Source organism: Trichomycterus rosablanca, chromosome 6, assembly GCF_030014385.1.
Source record: "Trichomycterus rosablanca isolate fTriRos1 chromosome 6, fTriRos1.hap1, whole genome shotgun sequence".
Taxonomy (NCBI): domain Eukaryota; kingdom Metazoa; phylum Chordata; class Actinopteri; order Siluriformes; family Trichomycteridae; genus Trichomycterus; species Trichomycterus rosablanca.
Window position 1 is genome coordinate 13,555,808 of NC_085993.1, and position 20,858 is coordinate 13,576,665.

Genomic DNA, 20,858 nt, shown 5'->3' on the forward strand with positions numbered 1-20,858 from the left:
ATAGTTTATCCCGACACAAAGCTGTGTCAATCACAGCTAAATTAATCATAGCTTTTATGTGTACAAGGTCCTTACATTGTCACGACTGTGAGTCTTTGCTCAGTTTATTGTTAGGTTGCTCCCCCTGATGGTCAGTTTTGATATTTCCTCAGATGTTAATGCAGGGTAATGCTCAGGACTGTTTCACTGCTCAGAAAGACTGCAACAAAGAGAAGAACCGCAACTCTTCAGTGGTGCCTTGTGAGTTTTAATGACCCTAAACGTTAATGACATCATTATAAAGTTGTACACTTGAAAATCATGGAAGAGTCATAGTTTGTTATTATTTTAACAGCATTACAGGGTTGTAATGAAAAATGTATTGTATTGTTGTATTGTTGGCTGAATAATGAATACACTGTCCTTAACAAATTTGGTAGTGTTCCATTAAAATACACTTAAGCAATAGAACACGAGAGGGAGTGTGTTTTCGCGAATAACATCACAACCTTGAGTGTTCTATTGCTTTTATACAACAGTTTTTACAAAATAAAGAAAGAAAATAAATCAAAGAAGCCCTGAATTTCATATTAAATATGCTTTAATATTGACAATACCTTCCGCCAAAAAGTAGTTCCACAACGAATATAAAGTTTAACACTACAAAGCAGACATCCCAAGTTGCAAAAACTCATTTCAGGGAGGTAAGAACAACAAGAAGAAGAAGGCAAGAACCTCCGAAGGGAAAAAAAGAAATAAAAAAACCTCTCGCACACATCAAAGGCTATGGATGAAAACAGAACTACTAGGAGCTGCTAACTGGGCTTAACTAACTGTTCGTGTTACAAACACATTAATGTTCCCTACATAGTGCACTAGATTGTGTATCAGATCATGGATATATGTTCCCTACATAGTGCACTAGATAGTGAATTAGACAATTGGTTATGTTCCCTACACAGTGCGCTAGATTGTGTATCAGATAACGGATTTAAAACGCGACCGGGAAATAAAGTCTGTGTCGCCTGCGTGTGTGTTTGTGTGCATGAAGCTTGTCGTTAATGGCAACGCGTCAGCGGAGTTGACAGTTGTGGTGTGAAAAGACCGTGCTGTTATCACGAATATCAGCACGTTTAGAACGCTCCTCAACCAATCAGATTGTAAGGTCGGAACTACCTGTTGTATAAAAGTGTAATATATTTAGAATGCATTTAAAAAAATTACAAAGCCACAAATGTTTGGTTATTAGTTTATTAGGATTTTAACGTCACGTCTTACACTTTTGGTTACATTCATGACAGGAAACGGTAGTTACTCATTGTGGGAGGAAACCGGAGCACCCGGAGGAAACCCACGCGGACATGGGGAGAACATGCAAACTCCACACAGAAAGAACCCAGACTGCCCCACCTGGGGATCGAACCCAGGACCTTTTTGCTGTGAGGCGGCAGTGCTACCCACTTAGCCACCGTTCCCGCAAAAGCCACAAATAAGATCAAATGTAATGAAAGTCACCTAGTCATTATCAAGAATGGCTCTGGGGAGACTATGGGTGTCAAGTGCCACCATGCCAAAAATCTGACCTATTTTGGCGGCATAAAGGTATGTTAATGATTCAGATTTTGCAGTTTGTGAAAGTTCACGGACACACTGGACAGGTCACCTCAATGATGAAAGCCAAAAATACAATCCAATGGTCAGTTCAATAAGGAACAATTCCAAACTGTGCATTCATCACTGCATGCAGAGGCAGACTATATGGCATTTAAACTGTCTGGAGTGCTGTACCAAAATAGCTATTCATTAACCTCTGTGTACTTGGTGTAATAGTGGAAATCACACTGCTCCAGTATATCATTATACAGCATTTAACTTTAACACATAAGCTTATACATGCACTGTAAACCCTGACAAAGAGAGTTGTTGTGAAAATTTAACCAATCTATTTGTTTGATGAGTATTCGTGGCGACATATAGTGTTCAGATATGGGGAATCAAATCCCAGACCAATGTTTTAGGTAAACTAGAAGTTACAAAGACCTGTGTTCTAAAACTAAAGTCTAAAATTACAAACATTTTTATTTAACAGACGTGACAAATATCTTATATAGAACAAAAGCCACTTGTATCATCCAAGTTGCTTTATAAGTTACTATTCACCGTAACTTAATATACCTTGCAAACTTTGCAGCAGTTTTTTTTTTTTTCAGTGTAATAAATCAGATTTTCTTTGCACAGCGGAGCAAGCTCGAGTCACACTCTCTCCTCTCCGTGGAACAAAGAGCACAGACTACATAAACGCTTCTTACATAACGGTACAAACACTTTACAATATCATTTATGTATTTTGTGTATTCTAACCCAATTAAATGATATTCTGGTTTAATCCATTACAGGGTTACTACAGGAGCAATGAGTTCATTATTACCCAGCATCCCTTGCCCCATACAACTATGGACTTTTGGAGGATGATCTGGGACCACAACGCTCAAGTCATTGTCATGCTGCCGGACAACCTTAGTCTAGTAAGTAGAGAGAGTTAGGGTTAGAAAGTTAATGTTTTACATAAGGAACAATTAGTATCATATTTTTTTACATATCTTTTAGTAGATATTTCAGATTTACTTATTTGCTTCAGTTTTGTTAATTGCCAGTTCATTAAAAATAAATGACTTTTGTATAACAGAATAGAAATCACAATAGTCCATAAAAGGGGTGAATATAACAGACATTAGCAATGTTGTCAGGTTATTGTAGCTGCTTTCAAACCCCTAACACTCACTGCATATTTTTTTCTTTTTCTTTCTGTTTTTCCATTAACAAAACTGCATGCTTTCAAATCAGATAGGAAAAAGTAGAATTACTTTTATTGTAATATTTTGTAATGTTTTATTTGAAAAAAACTCAAATATGCAGGAAAGTGCGCAAAAATTAAGATATTTATTTATTAAATTTTTATAAAAAAATTTAACACTAAAAAAATAACATTTTTATTTCTGTAATTTTAGTATTTTTTATTTGGTTTTATTTCATTGAAATTGTCTTGAACTAAACTTGACATATGTAGTAAAAGTGTCTAATGCAGTCAGTATTAGAAATATTTGGTGGAATGCTGTATGCAGGGTTCAGTTTCTGTAGTGCATGTCTGATTACCCTCATATGTATATTCATCTTAGCACTAAGCTTCAAGTCATGTTCATACTACTAAATGCAGACTGCATATACGGCCTTTTAAATAAAACAGGATGCATTGTTTACACTACATCTACAGTCTCAAGAATACTGCATTGTGATTGCTAATATGGCTTGTTTGTTCCCGCAGACAGAGGATGAGTTTGTGTATTGGCCGAGCAGAGAACAGGCCATGAACTGTGTGGCGTTCACCGTCACACTCATCAACACTAATAAACTGTGTCTGTCTAATGAAGAGCAGCTCATCATCCATGACTTCATCCTGGAGGCTACACAGGTATGTTATACACCTTTATCAGTTTAAGCACCTGTATCATACTTAAGGCCTCTGTACACCAAAACAAATAGGATTTATTCATTAACAAATAAAGAAGACGTAGGGATGTTATACAGTGCTGTGAATAAGTAATTGTTTCTTCTGATTGTTATCGTCTGTTTGTTACACTAAATGATTTTACACTATAAAAAAAAATTCTATTACATAAAGGAAACTTAAGAGTAACACAACACACACAAGTTTTTCAACACCCATATTAACTTTTCGGTTAATAATTGGCTGTCCTGGCGCCCCGGTGGCGCAGCGGGATATTCCACTGGCATACCAGCACTGAGATTCTGAACATCTCGGTTCAAGTCTCGGCTCTGCCACTGGTCGGCAGGGTACCCACTAGTGGGCACAATTGGCAGTGCATGCAGCAGACATTAATTAGCCACCGTGTCTGCTGATATAGTGGGTGGGGTCCAGTGTTAATTTTGACAGCAAATTTTGATTTAGTTTTAGTCATAGTCTTTTGACTAAAATGTAATTTAGTTTTAGTCATAATTTAGTCATCTGAATTGTTTTAGTTTTAGTCTAGTTTTAGTCGACTAATTATCATAAGAATATAGTCGACTAAATCTACAGTCGATTCAGTCGACTAAAATACATATTTGTTTGTTTATTAGGATTTTAACGTCATGTTTTTACACATTACATTCATGTTACATTCATGACAGGAACGGTAGTTATTCATTACACAAGTTTATATCGAACAGTCATGGACAAATTTAGTATCTTCAATTCACCTCACTTGCACGTCTTTGGACTGTGGGAGGAAACCGGAGCACCCGGAGGAAACTCACGCAGACACGGGGAGAACATGCAAACTCCACACAGAAAGGACCCGGACCGCCCCACCTGAGGTTCCAACCCAGGACCTTCTTGCTGTGAGGCGACAGCGCAACCCACTTAGCCACCGTGCCGCCCTAAAATAAATGTAAAGGGTGTAAAATGTAAATGCTTTTTTATCACTTCCCTTAAATTATTTAAGTCATTATATACACTTACACAAAATGAAACATTTTTAACCAGTTATGGAATATTATTAATGTTTGAATGTGCAATACACACAAAACCAGATTTAACTTATTTCAAACATCTTTATTTAACTGACCTTGCTTATTGAGCATAACAATAACAAAATATTAATGACCAGTAAGCCTGCTCTGCCTGAAAAATATATGCATTGTTCATAACAAATTGCATATTACATTCTTTATAAAACTGAGTACCATAAAAGCAGCTGTGACATTATGTTGCCATTATACTGCCAGCGGTGCCAGATGTTTCAGATGTGTTGTGTTTTTACCCTAGATCGCCCCACATGGTTTACACATCGTCTTGTTTTTTTACGACGTGAAATGAGAAATGTGTCCAGATATCGACTCTCCTCTTTCTCCCTGTTGACATCGTGGAGTTAACCTAGTTCCATGCGTAAAGAAAGTTCACAGGCTAGTCTGGTCTTCACGGGTTTAGATCAAACTTGTGCGAGTGTGCACTTAACGCGGTACTGCAAAAGATTAGTACTGATTGGATGGCTACCCGGCTTGTCCCGCCCCTCCACATACGCTAAAGTAGTTCTGATTGGATCTCTTCCTAACTTGTCCCTACCTTCCACAAAACTAAATCAGTTCTGATTGGATGTCGTCCCTGCCAAACATTTTCGTCTCGTTTTTATTCGTTGACGAAAGTGTCGTTATTTCGTCATAGTTTTTATCTTTTTTTGTAGTTTTTATTTAGTCATCGTCTCGTCTTCGTCATGAAAAAAAGGTTCGTTGACGAAAACTATGACGAAAATCATTCGTCAACGAAATTAACACTGGTGGGGTCTTTAAACGCTGTGTAAGGACCCTGGTTAGCAGATAGAGGCGCCTGTGCAGAAAGCATGGGTGTTGTCTAATTTAGCTAGAGTAAGTAAATGTTTACTAATGCCTAGTTCACACTACACAATTTTTGCCTTGATTTTCGCTCGCCGACTGGTCTGCGCTAGATTTGCTGGCTCGGGAGCAACTCGGTGTTTGCTTGGTGATCGAAAGTCGGCTCTCAATCGCTATGTGTGAACTACTCAACAACTCCATCCGAGCAGCTCGCCGAGTGCATGGCGATTGAAGAGAGATATCTAGCATGTCAAATATCTGGATCTGAGTCGCCCAACTGGCAATGAGTGCTATGTCGAACAGCCAGTGAGAACGCAAGATACGGTGTGAGTGGGAAACACAGGGGAGGAGTTGTAAAATGGTGGGACAGGGGCATAATATAGTTTATATCAGAATACATCGGCAGGCACACACACAAGTTTTACAATATTTCTGACCTTATCGTTTTTGACAAAACATAACACCAATGTTGCACTGCAAAAAATATTTATTAACCTCCACCTCACTATAGAACAATCCATGCTGCTCGCGTAGCCAAATCCACTCAGATTCATTTATTAATTCTCCTTGATTTTACGCTGCACATCAGCGCACAAACTTTGAATGCTCACTACTTGTTGACGTGCATTTTTGGACGTGGTATCATTAAACCTCTCGTCACTTCTTGCATTTGTTTTCATGACAAAACGTAGTTTGGGAGACCAGAGAAGCTCGCCTGCGATTCCAATTGGTGATAGATCGTGTATTGTCAAACCCCCTATTGCCGATCTGTCGTGTAGTGTAAAATACACACCGACTTGAAAGACTCCCGATTACAATAGATCCAGTTGTGAAGTGTGAACTGTACAGCAATCTGACGACTTGGAAAGTCGTGTAGTGTGAACTTGGCATAAGGAAGCATGTCTGATACGTCTGCTAAATACTGAAAATGTTAATGTAAGTGTAAATTTAGTTTCGAAAGTGACACACGGTTACAGATGTTTTAGATGTGTGTGCTGTCAAACTTTCTGTTACTTACTCTACCTCTGCATTATTCCAATACCAGTCTGTTTTTTCTAAAAATAGTGAAATGCTACTAGAACTGTCAACCTGTGCAAATTCAAACCCTGCTATGAGCATGTTTAAATAAAAAAAAACTTCATTGTATTGGTATATACTGTATCTGGTTAACAATTGTTAATTTATCGCTCAAATATTTATTATGGACTTTAAAGAGAACGGTTGTTTAATAAAGCTAAAATTTAAATGGAAAACATCTTCCTGACAGTGGTTTATGGGCTGTGTTTTTTCTGTATTTTTAGGATGACTATGTGCTTGAGGTTCGGCATTTCCAGTGTCCAAACTGGCCTGACCTCAGTGCTCCTGTGAGCCACACACTGGAGCTCATCAATATCATTAAAGAGGAGGCCATAAGCAGAGACGGTCCCACTGTTGTACATGACGAGTACGTGTCTGCATGTTCTCTAGAGAGAAGTGTCAGAAAATGGGGTGTTCAATTAAAATGGATGATTAGGATTTTAACGTTATGTTTTACACTTTGGTTACATTAATGACAGAAACGGTAGTTACTCATTACACAAGATTCATCAGTTTACAAGTTTAATGTCAAACACAGTCATGGACAATTTTGTATCTCCATTTCATCTCACTTGCATGTCTTTGGACTGTGAGAGGAAACCGGAGCACCCAGAGGAAACCCACACAGACACGGGGAGAACATGCAGACTCCACACAGAAAGGACCCGGATCGCGCCACCTGGGAATCAAACCAAGGACCTTCTTGCTGTGAGGCGACAGTTCTACCCACCAAGCCACCGTGAAGCCCCGTTTAATTTAAAAACAGTTCTTTGACTTGTGTTCAGTTGGAATTACCACTTAACATTTTGCAATGCATCAGGCTGACTTTAATCAAGTTTGTAGTGATACTTCATATCCAGGACACTGGGAGTTTTGCTACTCACATAATAAACGAGGAAGACTGAAAATAAAATCACCATGGGTAAAAACGTTTCTTCAAGATTTCAACAACCCTGCTTCTCTAAACGTCAAGCTGGACAAAGACAAAACACAAACCACCTACCTCTAACAATCAACAAAATGCCGACAACACTCATCAGTGACGAAGCTGTTTGACTCCACAGCCTCCGAGAAATGCAAGTGTGCAGAGAAAAGAAGAAGACAGAGAGCCATGATATAGGAAACCTTCCACCTGAAGCAACTTATCGCCTATGAGGGCAGGTGACTGTCAATAAGGAGAGATTGACAGATCACATGCAACTGTGCCTCTGTGCCCCATCTACCAGCCAAACTAGGCAGCGCAGAGGGATAGAATGCACAGGTGATTGTCAACTGAGAGAGGTTGACAGCTGAGAATCATTGACATTTGAAAAATTGGCATTTGAGAATAGTTGACAGCTACCATTTGCATCACCATAGTGACCACACTAGAAGTTTCTAGAAGTAACTTTAAGTAATATTTTAATATTTAAAGTGATTATTGCTTCTAAACATGTTCAGTTCTTGACTCCCTTGCTTTTGTTCTCCAGGTTCGGTGCAGTTTCTTCAGGAATGCTGTGTGCTCTCATCACCCTGTGTCATCAGCTGGAGAATGAAAATGCTTTGGACGTCTACCAGGTGGCCAAGATGATCAACCTCATGCGACCTGGGGTTTTCACGGACATTGTAAGAATTATTTAATGTTGTGCATTTACATTGATTTGACATTTGCATGCCAGACAGATATTTACAGGCCGCTCCATAATTATGGTCTCTTAGATAAAAGTAATTTTTAAAGCTTATATAAATATTAATTTCTTAAATCTTACAATAAGTTTAATCTTACCTTTTATCTAATCTTAATGTGCCACCCTCCTTTGCCAAATAACAACACTGGGTCTTCTCCTTTAATGGTTGGAGCGGCACAGTGGCTCAGTGGATAGCACTGTCACCTCACAGCAAAAAGGGTGGATCCCCAGGTGGGGCGGTCCAGGTCCTTTCCGTGTGGAGTTTGCATGTTCTCCCCGTGTCTGTGTGGGTTTCCTCCCACAGTCCAAAGACATGCAAGTGAGGTGAATTGAAGATACAAAATTGTCCATGACTGTGTTTGACATTAAACTTGTGAACTGATGAATCATGTGTAACGGGTAACTACCGTTTCTGTCATGAATGTAACCAAAGTGTAAAACATGACGTTAAAATCTGTTAGGAAATTAAAATAATAGTGAATTGTTAAGAAATTAAAATTATAGTTGTTGGGAAATTAAAATAATACCCTCTACTTTTAGGCTCTGATTGACCGTGACAGAGAGTGACAAAAGATAGTAGCTGTACGTGCTGAATGCACACAATGTTCCACAACCATAGTTTTTGGTACGTGGTGATTGCTTAACTATCAAGGCCACTAGAGGCAATTGCAGATTGTGAAAAACATCTCCGTATATCATAATAAATTCCGCTCTCCCCTGAACCAAGAAAGGGCTAACTGATAAAAGATCATGCATTCTGCTCGGGGTCAGTTCTCCTTTTTCACTCGCTGAGACAGGGAAAACTACCCGTGGCCACGTAGAGACTGGGATTGCCTTTTCTGTTTTTAAAAATTCAGTAAATGACTAAACTAAACTTTTGTGTTGTGTGATCAATCAAACCAAAGATTCGTCGTTGAAAAATCCTAATAAATAAATTAGGGCTGTCACACGATTAAAATTTTTAATCGAGATTAATCACGATTAAAGAACCAAATTAATCGCAATTAATCAACTGCAAAAATAACTAAGCAAAATTTGAAGTTATGCACATTTTTAATTTGTAACTCACGAAGGCAAACTGGAAAAAGACCCGTGTTATCATTATACAGTATAAACACAATGTTGCTGTGTTAAAGCAGCACAAATTACTACAGTGATGCATGTTTAAAGTAGTACATCATAGCCCAAAAAAATCGTTTGATTAAACATTTTAATCTCGATTAATTTAACGCATTAATCATGTTAACAACAGCCCTAGTTAAAATCCTAATAAATAAATAAATAACCGTTAATGGTTGATAAGACTGAAGAACCCAAAGGAAGAAATCTAAAAGCATGCCCTTCTGAAAGGAGTTCGACGTGATCTTCTTATGTCCAGATGTTTTTGGGGGTTCTTTGGTTTCCTCTCATCTTATAGAAACATACAAACAGTGAATTGGCTGCTATATGCCCCTGTGAGTAATTTCCCACTATTACATTAGGGTGACACCAGACCCACCACAATTGTTTTCAATATAAAGACGTTATTAAAAATAAATTGATGAATAATCTTTGTTTCTCTGCCTCTTTTTCAGGAGCATTATCAGTATCTTTACAAAGCAATGCTCAGCTTGGTCAGAAGTAAAGACACTGGACTTCAGTATCGCTATATGGACAAAAATGGGAAGATTTCAAAAACAGACAAAGCCAATGCAGCTGAAAGCATGGAGTCCCTGGTTTAAGGACTTTGCAAACCAAGAACAGACAAGCTCATTGGCAGACTTTCCTTGAGGCCTTTATTTTTGCCACACTCAATGGTGAAATGAAAAATAAAATCGAGACATTTTGTATACTGATAAAAATTCTTTTGATATTTATTTTTGCTGCTTTTTGTTATCCTGCTGGGTGTCACCTCTATTTCAACAGACACAAACACAGAACAAACTGCAGCTGTCTACCTTGCACTAAACTGTCAGTGTTACTGCCTGATGCACGTTGATTTCTACCTGTTCTGACTGTTGAGCTTTGCTCACTAGCTCTTTAGTTCTACTAGGAGGGTGATCAACACTGCTTCTCGACTGAAGTCAACTACAGGTCAACATCGAGATAACACATTAGCACATAGATAGCTGCATCACACATGCAAGATGTTTTCAATAAAGCTTCTTATGTTCAACTTATTACCTGCCATGATGAACCTTTCATGCTAGAAATTACTGTATTAACGTTGGTTTTATTTATATGTTATAGAAATGCCATTTTCAGTCTTATTTAGGGGTGCACAGCAACAGTCCTGGAGAGCCGGAGCAGATGCTAATGTAGTGGGGTCATGGTGGCACAGATGATATACTGCATTATAGCAAAATGGGTCCTGGAGACCTGGGTTTAACCCTAGTCTGGGTCACTGTCTAAAAAAATATATCTGGCTTCTGTACCTCCCACCTTCTTTACAAACACACAGAAGGTACATTGGCTGCTCTAAGCTGCCCTTAAGTTGGTGAGTGAGTGAGTGAATGAGAGTGAGTGAGTAAGTGAGAGGGTGAGTGTGAGTGAGTGAGTGAGAGTGAGTGAGAGGGTGAGTATGAGTGAGTGAGAGGGTAAGTGAATGTGAGTGAGTGAATGTGAGTGAGAGGGTAAGTGTGAGTGAGTGAATGAGAGGATAAATGTGAGAGTGTGAGTAAATAGATGTGAGTGAGTGAGTGAATGTGAGTGAGGGGCGTGTTTCCCTGCAGTAGATTGAAAGCCATGTACGTACATGGTGCTTTTCTGCCTAGCACCCAGTGTTTTTGTATGGTAAAAGGCTTACTGTGACCCTGACCAGTGACCAGATATGAATGGATTAGTGAGTGAATAAATGGAATATTAATAAATAGTTATATTAAATAAATATAGTTAAAATCTGGCCAGCAGAATTCTAAATGACTTCTTGTATAGCTACAAAGTGCACCAGTTAAGGTGTGAAAGTCATCATGTTGTAACCTATGTAGTGCACAGAGCAGAATGTAGGAAACCATTTGGGATTCCACCTATGATAGAAGTCAAACCAGACTAGTATGAGTAAGGAAGAAACACACCAGGGGCATGCACCGAGTTATGTCTGGTTGGCTAAATTTGTTAATTTTTCTGATTAAACAATATAAATAGCGCTTTACAGATTAGTCACAGCTAATAGGTGTGGTTGAATAGGAAATGGACAGACTGTGCTAGTTCTCCAGGACTCATCATTTTGTACACCGGGTGTAACTTATATAAATTTTAATGTGGTATCATAACAGCGACTGTGAATATATGTTATTAGTAGAATTTTTATTGTTTTGTAAAATATATAAATATATTGATCATAAAAGTGTCTGTTTTTTGTCTCAAAGCAGGGATATTAGAAACCTAAGCAGAGTCATATTAACTGACCAAACAACACAAAGCTGGCTACTATTTTTGGTCTGTTATTTTGGTCTTTTTTACCTATTGTGTGCATACATTGTAAATAATTTACAGTATATTTTGACCAATTGGAAAGGTGCCTAAAACTATTAATTTTACTGTTTTTTTTACTATTAAAATGTCATTATTTCATAGTAAGCTACTTTGCAACTATCACAAGTACACATATAAATCAAATACAGTATCTAAAGCTGACTCAATCAGTATGCACAGATGTTCAGATATTTTACAACTCAACATAACAGACATATCCACAAATTAAAAAAAAAAAAGTGTTAGATGCTTTGAATACATCTCACAAGCAAGGGTCTGACTGTGATTATTAATTAGGTTTTTGATCGATTCATACTCAAATTTGCCACACTATTGTAATTATATAATAAACTTGCAATGCATAAAATTGTATTATTAGGCAACCCTAAGTCCCCACCCCAATATTGATTGATACAGAACATAAAGCCGTTTCCTTTTCTATGTGGCATTGTTATCACTAGATGGCAACAAAGAGCTAAAGAATAATGCAGCAATTGTTATAAACACTTATTTATGCGATTTATGTTGTGAATATTTTTTATTGTATGTTCTGTTTATTAAATAAAATGATGTTTTAATGTGTTAGTTTAGTCAGACAGCATTACATTAAAGATACACGCTGTGATCGAAATAGCCTACTACATACTACTCGCGTACTGTAGGGCCCCAAACCAGTATGCAGTATACAGGATGTGACGTGCTACTCCGGCCAAAACTTCTAGTACACGGCCAGAGCTCTATTATTGGGGTGCAGCATCCCGTCATGCAACGGGGCCAGCTTCGATAAGCCACTCGTAAGGTTCGAATTTGTACTTGAAACTACACGACATACTACTACGGAACCAGTATGCAGTATCTAGGGTGACCATATTTTGGTTTTCAAAAAAGAGGACACTTGGCAGGATGGCAGCATGGGTCAGACGGACACCTGCAAAGGGTGGAAGGTTTAGTCCAGGTGGGGTTCGGGGTGTTATGTGGCCTCGTTGGATTGGTAATTTCATGTAATTGGTGCCACCATGGCAATGTGTATAAAGTAGAGGTTTAAGTATTTAACAAATGCATCAATAACCATGCAACTATGTTATTGAACTTAAATAAACAAACAGCTGCTTTTTAACAATACAACTAACAAATGTATTTATGGTTAGACAGTCTTTCAATTCAGTGTTAAGCCCTAAACAATAATAATAACTAATAAAATAGTCTATCAGTAACTTTTTTTTTCGACAGAAGGTGTCGAATCCTGAACATTTTTGGTGATTTAGGAATCTTGGTTGGACGCATTTTTTAGGTCCAAAAAAGAGGACATGTTCGGGAAAAAGGGGACGTATGGTTACCCTAGTATATAATGAGAACAGTATATACTGAGAGCGGTATACAGTATATATTGAGTGCAGAGTACAGTATATACTGAGTGCAGTATACAATGTCTACTGAGTGCAGTATACAGTATATACTTAGTGCAGTATACAGTATATACTGAGTGCAGTATGCAGTATATACTAATTGTAGTATGCAGTATATACTAATTGTAGTATACAGTATATACTAATTGTAGTATACAGTATATACTGAGTGCAGTATACAGTATATACTAATTGTAGTATGCAGTGTATACTGAGTGCAGTATGCAGTATATACTAATTGTAGTATGCAGTATATACTAATTGTAGTATACAGTATATACTAATTGTAGTATGCAGTGTATACTGAGTGCAGTATGCAGTATATACTAATTGTAGTATGCAGTATATACTAATTGTAGTATACAGTATATACTAATTGTAGTATACAGTATATACTGAGTGCAGTATACAGTATATACTAATTGTAGTATGCAGTGTATACTGAGTGCAGTATGCAGTATATACTAATTGTAGTATGCAGTATATACTAATTGTAGTATACAGTATATACTAATTGTAGTATACAGTATATACTGAGTGCAGTATACAGTATATACTAATTGTAGTATGCAGTGTATACTAATTGTAGTATGCAGTATATACTAATTGTAGTATGCAGTATATACTAATTGTAGTATACATATGATCACAGTAGTTGGGTGATGGTGAACGCTGGCGCATTTGGCTGCCGCTGCCGTTGCTGTATTTTGTCATGTTTTGCTGTGTTTTGTTGTATTTTTGTCATGTTTTGCTGTGTTTTGTTGTATTTTTGTCATTTTCTTTTGCTTTCGTCTTTTTGTGTTTGTCGCCGCTCCTGTTGCTCTGTTTCTTTTTTGTCGGATGGTCTCAGCGTCTGTTGGGTACTGGATGGCTGGCGTGTGCTGGATAATTTTGAAAGATGCGGACGCCGATTGCTGTGTGCAGCAATGGAATTGCTTGGACTCCGATTCCGGCTTCCCTCCCGCGGGCCACCTTCGGCTTTGTGCTTGCATCGGGATATCGCGTTCCTCCCTCGTGGGATCTCGTGGGAGTTTCGGGTTTGATGGCACTGGTGATGTGCTGGCTGGGTTGACTATCATGAAACTCCGCTTTGGATTACTTAACATCCGTTCGCTATTCGGCAAGGGTCCTCTGGTTTATGATATCCTGAAAGATCATGGACTTCCTTTGCCTGACGGAGACATCGCAACAACCTGCTGATTTCTCCCAGCTGAATCAGTGCACTTCACCTGAGATTGTTTACATCTAAGAAGCTCGTGTCACAGGATGAGGAGGGGGTACCGCGATTCTCTTTAGAGAGAAATGTAGGATTCCACAGCATCTGTTCCTGCTTACTCTTCGTTTAAATCAACTATTGATTTCCTCTCCACCTTTAAATCACACCTAAAGACTCACTTATTCAAACTATCCTACAAGTAATTTACTTGATTGTTCAATATCCTATAAATAAAATGCATTATAATAATTATTATTATTATTAACTTTTTAAGATCTGCAGATTCTGTAGATTCTTAAAAAAAAAAAAAAAAAAAAAAAAAAAAAACTAAAGACTTATCTTTTCAAGCAGGCATTTGTATAATGTTGAATGAATTATTTTTTTATTTATTCATTTATCTATTTTATTTTATTTATTTATTATTATTATTGTTAAATTTATTTTATCTTGTGTTTTATTATGTAGATGTGTGTGTATATTTTGTCATGCAATGTTTTTGTAAAGCACTTTGTGATTCTTATCTGTGAAAAGTGCTATATAAATAAATTTTACTTACTTTACTTACTTACAGTATATACTGAGAGCAGTATACAGTATATACTAATTGTAGTATGCAGTATATACTGAGTGCAGTATGCAGTATATACTGAGTGCAGTATGCAGTATATACTAATTGTATTATACAGTTTATACTAATTGTAGTATGCAGTGTATACTGAGTGCAGTATGCAGTATATACTGAGTGCAGTATGCAGTATATACTAATTGTATTATACAGTTTATACTAATTGTAGTATGCAGTGTATACTGAGTGCAGTATGCAGTATATACTGAGTGCAGTATGCAGTATATACTAATTGTATTATACAGTTTATACTAATTGTAGTATGCAGTGTATACTGAGTGCAGTATGCAGTATATACTGAGTGCAGTATGCAGTATATACTAATTGTATTATACAGTTTATACTAATTGTAGTATGCAGTATATACTGAGTGCAGTATGCAGTATATACTAATTGTATTATACAGTTTATACTAATTGTAGTATGCAGTGTATACTGAGTGCAGTATGCAGTATATACTGAGTGCAGTATGCAGTAGGCGTAGACGATTTTGGTTTAACCCCCCGCCCCCCCCACCCCGTTTCTGTAATGAGCTGGTCCTCTGATGACGTATTTCCCGTATGACTTCGGTAATGCCATTCTCAACAACAAGCGCGAGGTGGATGGAAATATAAAGTAAACCTTGTGAATGATATAAAATGGATAAGTATTAAGATAATATTAAGTTTGTGTATTTACCGTTACTACATATAGTTGGTGGTGTTAGTTGGACGTTATTTGAGCCGTTAGTTTGAAACAGCTGCTAGGTTTGTTTCATTCATTTTTGAGCGGCACGTTTGGACACGAAGCTAACAAAGGAATAGCAAGAAGCTGAACTCCTTTATTCAGTATTGCAGGCGTTTTTAACACCCAGAGTACAAAACCAGCGTGTTTTTACTACAACGGTTTATACTGTATATATTTTGGAAAGAGTACTCTTAAGTTTTTTTTTTTTTAAGGATTGCGTTATTAGCAAGGTTGCTAGTTAAGCTAAGGTTGCTAACTAGCTAAGGTTTGGAAACTCGCGACTAGCTGTTGATATAGAGTAAAGGAGCAGACATGGCGGACATGTACATTCGGGTGGCTGAGGAGGAGAACGAAGAGCCGATGGAGATTCCCTCCGAGGATGATGGTACCGTGTTGCTTTCTACAGTAGCCGCTCAGTTCCCGGGCGCTTGCGGCCTACGCTACCGGAGCCCGATCTCTCAGTGCATGCGCGGTGTGCGCCTGGTGGACGGTGTGTTGCACGCGCCTGAGAATGGCTGGGGCAACCTGGTCTTTGTGGTCAATTACCCCAAAGGTTTGTACCCACATCACCTTAAATAATCAGTATACTAGTCATTTTTATTGTCAGGTTCTCTTTTTCTGTAGTGTAAGTGCACTAGTACACCTACCTTTGTTTTTAGGAACGTTTACCCAAAGTGTAGCACAAATCAGTTGCAGTTCACCACTTAAGATCATCCACCTTGTAGCTAAATATATCTGTGACTTTTTAAACCATGCAGCAAACCTGTTTTACATTTATATTTAATACATTTAGAAGCTGCCTTTATTCAAACAATTGTTTCCAAATACAATGCGAGCTTGTAGGTGTCCTGTAGTATTTAGTGACATTTTGCTGGTAGCGCCATACTGTAAATTCATTAAAACACTAAATATTATAGCTTTAAATTTTTTATAACTGTTAAATATTTTAGGGAAGCAGTTTTTTAAAACCATTAACATCATGTCATTAGTCGGCAGTTAACCAATACTTGACATTAAAATATAAAAAAAAAAATTCACTGAGTTTCATATCAACCATTCTTTATGCTTTATTAATAGAAATCGGTATAGCGTTAATGTAGAACTGGCACGTTTTTACACTGGATTCCCTTTTGGTGCAACCCTCCTGCTTTTATCCAGGCTTGGGACCAGCACTGTGAGCGCACTGACAATTGCACTTCCCAATGGCTAGACTGTCACACATTTAAACCTTATTTTCCTGTGTTCTCATTTTATAGAATCTGTCCTTCCGGACAATAAACGTAAGATGGATGAGATAGATGCCTCATCAGCAAAGATGAAGAGAGGGGATCAGAAGACATCTGATCTGATTGTGTTGGGCCTGCCATGGAAAACTACAGAACAGGATCTTAAAGAGTACTTTGCAACCTTTGGAGAAGTCATCATGGTTCAGGTAAATATTTTATGTTAACTCTTTAAATTATGCACTGCCTGTCTGCTAGTCAAGTGTTATGTGAACAGTGAACTTGCATTCATAAAGGTTCATATATATAAATATATATATTATTTGCTTTCCTTCCCTCACAGGTGAAGCGTGATGCAAAGACCGGAAACTCAAAGGGCTTTGGCTTCGTCAGATTTGCTGATTGGGAAACGCAGACTAAAGTGATATCCCAACGTCACATGATTGATGGGAGGTGGTGTGACTGCAAACTACCCAACTCAAAGGTCAGTAACTTTTTGGAGGTTGCTTTATTAAATAGTTAATGTTTCCCCGATAACAGTAGTACAAAACTAGCCATTTGGCAGATGAGTGGATTTGTATTTCATTTGTATTTCTGAGTTGCAGCGATTGTAGCTGAGCAAAGGGTTAGTGGGTGCATGTCTGGAATGTGGCTTGAGGAATGTAAACAATTCAGCCCAGCTTGACAGTTGCACATTTTAAAATTTAAGGATGCACTTCTCCAGATATTTCCACCCCAGTCGCTATAGTAAAAACTTTTATATTAACCAGTGCACCAGGGTCAGCTTGGAGATAACTTTATTTTTTCATATGATAAGGTTATGATATTCATATAATTAACCTGTTTATGTTGTCTAGGATTATATTTTTGAGCCCAAGTTTGCAGTTGTTTAGAGTTTTAACAGAGAAAACACAGATAATGAAATTTTGAAATTTCTGCTAACATTTGGTGCTGCTTATGTTAAATCAACTGGACAGAACTTTTTTCCCATTTTATTTTTGTTAAACACTTTATCCTGGTTACCGTTGTGGCAGTTTAGCACAAGGAATACCCTGGACAGGGTGTAGCCAATAGACACCACTCTCCCTAGTTTAGACATAGCCAATCATGTGTGTAGACTCCTGGACAGCTGATAACACCACTGAAATTTGAACCCTGTTTTCAGCAGTGGTGGGCTAGCTTAATAGAGTACACTTACTAAGCAGAACTGCTTTATATTATTTACATAGAAATGCATAGAAATTTAATACATAAGGAAATGTGAGCACATTATTCCACATGTCTGACAGCAGGGTCCTGATGAGCCCATGAGAAGCAGAAAGGTGTTTGTTGGTCGCTGCACTGAGGACATTACTGCCGATGACCTGCGCCAGTTCTTCATGCAGTACGGAGAGGTCACAGACGTCTTCATCCCCAAGCCTTTCCGTGCTTTTGCTTTTGTTACCTTTGCTGATGACCAGGTAGGTGATGGTTCAATAAAAGAACAGGTCAGTCTAATGGCACATGTGAGGTTGAACTGTTCTCAATCTAATTTATAGTGACTCTTGGATCAGTATCTCACAAGCTAATGTCAGACAATTACAGAGATCTGGTTGACTATGTTGACAAGTCATGCATATTGTCAGTCTTTATGACTGGCTTAAGCACAGTTTGGTCTCAGTGTTCATGTACATAATCAGTCTTGTCTAAAAAGAAATCGACCATAACACACACACACACGTCACTTTCTTTCCCAGAATTTAGATTTAGAATTTCAAGCAGCTATTGTCCCCTTCAGTCTACCTTTAAAAAGTCATGCTTAGTCTTTGTCAACTAAACCTTATGGTTCTGTGTTCCATCTCCCTTCTTGTGCAGATTGCCAGTTCTCTTTGTGGGGAGGACCTAATCATTAAGGGAGTGAGTGTGCACATCTCCAATGCTGAGCCTAAGCACAGTGCCAGAAGCCAGATGATGGACCGGGCCCGCTTCGGGAATGGTTTCGGTGCTCAGGCATTCGGAAGCAGCAGCAGCAGCACCACCACTCGCAGCACCTCCAGCAGCCTGGGCAACTTCGGCAACTTCAACCTGAACCCGGCCATGATGGCTGCTGCACAGGCTGCCCTGCAGAGCAGCTGGGGCATGATGGGAATGTTGGCGCAGCAGGGTCAGTCAGCTTCGTCTGGATCGAGCACGAGCGCAACAACCCCGGGTCGCGACCAGGCACAGTACAGCTCTGCAAACAGCAATTACAGTGCCAACTCAGCCGCACTGGGTTGGGGTGCTAACTCGGCTAGTGGTGGGAGTGGCTTTAACTCAGGCTTTGGCTCTGGTATGGAGTCCAAGTCTTCAGGGTGGGGTATGTAAGTTGTGGGGTTGTTGTGTTTGAACTGTTGGTGTTCTGTGTGTGTTTGGTAAGTATTTTCTGAAGGACTTTAGCTTTTGTGCATTTTGGAATTGGGAGTAGGAGAAAATAAGAAGTGTGGGGAAAAGCTAATTTTTTCTATCTTTGAGCAAGAGATTGACTGTAGTGTTTGAACAGGGTGGATTATTACACAAACATCAGCTTTTGTTTTTTTTTTACTCATTGTATTGGTTGATTGGGAGTGGGGAGAAAAGCTATTTTAACTGGATTCTTGAAAATGCATGCATTATAATTTGTGGTCACTAAAAAGCATGTTTTACAGACCATCAAATTTGTACTTCTACAAAGCACACTTTTACAATCTTGCATTGGTAAGAATCTTGTTGAAACTACAACTTTTTGAGTACATATTTTATTTGCTGTGAGATGCATTTAAAAACCTGCATTGACATCTCTTCTGCAGTTGCCATCTGTAGGTTTTGCCTGGAAAGAAGGCCCTCTGTGGCAGCACTGTGTGGCTGAGATCATATTCACCTTGTTCCTCATGTCTAAAAGCTCTCATCGCTCAGCTCATTGACATGGTGGGTGTCTCTTTTTTTTAAAAAAGAAAGAAAACAACTTTTTTCTGATTGACAAGAACTGCTAAGAAAAACTGAACATTTTTAACAACAATGGAGTGCGATTGGTGGTGGTGGAGTGAGAAAGCTGCGAGTGAGCGAACTGAGAAAGAAAGGTGTGGAAGCAAACATGAAAAAGACTGATGCGAGTTCGATAAGAGCTCAGATGTGACTGCAGTGGATGGCTTTTGTGTGTGCGAATGAAAGTTGTTGACACTTCCCAGCTTCACCTATACACAAGCTGAAAAATGGACATTTAGCATACCTGTACCTAAACATCTGTTTGTTTGGTTTTTTTCTCCCCCTAAGGCTGCCCATTTTGCTTTTCTCTTATAGTATACTGATGTGTTTTGAGTAGCTATTAGAATGTTTTGATGAATACCTGTCTTGCTTCTATAAACTGATCTGAATGCCGTATGGTGTGTGTGCTTTTCCTTGTAACTTGACCCGTGAGTGTGAACTTAATGTGGATGACATCTTCAGTGGACCCTGAGGGGGGAGAACAAGTGATGTGTAAGTGTGACCTGTATGTTGAGTGCTGTGAATGTTTGTGGAATGAATCCTTCTGAATAATGTTTATTGAATGTTTTCAGACATTTTATATGGCTTGTAAAAAGAAGGGAGTGCTCCAATAAAACAGTTTGAATAGCTATGTGTTTTTTATACTGGATTTTACCTCGTGTTAAAATTGCAAAAGAAAGCAGAAAACTAACTGACTTCACACATTTAGGGGCCTGGAAAATGGCTGGCAGCGGGTTGCATCTGAACCCCCAGGTGGAAAGTCCGTTTGGGGATGGAGGAAGATGGAGGAGTGTCTGGTTTCCCTTTTCATCATTAGCGTCTCCGGTAACAGAAATACAGTAGAATGTATTGTAGAATGTAGCTAACAACCACCACCTTTATGTTCATGTTCCACATAAATGAAATGCGGCTTGTTAAAGTTCCAGAAATAGTGATCTGGTGCACATTTATTTAACCAGTGTTTTATACATTACAATACATTACAATAAGTCTTTTTTGATGAATTATTGGTCAACACTGTGAAAGTTGTTAATAACAGACCACAATTTCAGTTGTATTATCCAAGTATGTCAACAAAGTCACAATGTTTAAAAGTTAATTTCTTACAGGCAGTGAGTG

At 38.3% G+C, this 20,858-nt stretch overlaps 2 protein-coding genes across 5 annotated transcripts in view; both read left to right on the plus strand.

The window, feature by feature from the left end:
• Positions 1-11,436, plus strand: part of ca16b (carbonic anhydrase XVI b) — a 200,720-nt gene extending 189,284 nt beyond the window's left edge. The window contains 7 exon segments of the mRNA XM_062997440.1: positions 153-240; positions 2,218-2,294; positions 2,376-2,504; positions 3,302-3,448; positions 6,669-6,811; positions 7,914-8,049; positions 9,686-11,436. Coding sequence (XP_062853510.1) covers positions 153-240; positions 2,218-2,294; positions 2,376-2,504; positions 3,302-3,448; positions 6,669-6,811; positions 7,914-8,049; positions 9,686-9,832 — 867 coding nt within the window. The 3' untranslated portion in view covers positions 9,833-11,436.
• Positions 11,437-15,407: 3,971 nt separating this feature from the next.
• Positions 15,408-20,662, plus strand: tardbpb (TAR DNA binding protein b). 4 transcript variants are annotated; one of them, XR_010013139.1, is made up of 6 exons: positions 15,408-16,090; positions 16,794-16,969; positions 17,104-17,244; positions 18,050-18,220; positions 18,615-19,682; positions 20,449-20,662. XR_010013139.1 is itself a non-coding variant. In XM_062997442.1 (5 exons), the coding sequence occupies exons 1-5, from the start codon at positions 15,850-15,852 to the stop codon at positions 19,101-19,103; spliced, it is 1,218 nt and encodes a 405-aa protein (XP_062853512.1). In that variant the 5' UTR covers positions 15,408-15,849; the 3' UTR covers positions 19,104-20,368. The 4 variants fall into 4 exon arrangements, 2 of the variants coding, with proteins under 2 accessions (XP_062853512.1, XP_062853513.1); XR_010013140.1 differs by lacking the exon at positions 20,449-20,662 and having other exon boundaries at positions 18,615-19,472; positions 19,565-20,368; XM_062997442.1 differs by lacking the exon at positions 20,449-20,662 and having other exon boundaries at positions 18,615-20,368.
• Positions 20,663-20,858: the final 196 nt, after the last annotated feature.

Bases quoted from the DNA above. Each gene is read 5' to 3' on its own strand.
- tardbpb (XM_062997442.1), top strand. From the start codon at position 15,850: ATGGCGGACATGTACATTCGGGTGGCTGAGGAGGAGAACGAAGAGCCG. The intron at 16,091-16,793 runs GTTTGTACCCAC...CTCATTTTATAG, and splicing joins TGTGGTCAATTACCCCAAAG to AATCTGTCCTTCCGGACAAT. The intron at 18,221-18,614 runs GTAGGTGATGGT...CTTCTTGTGCAG, and splicing joins TTACCTTTGCTGATGACCAG to ATTGCCAGTTCTCTTTGTGG.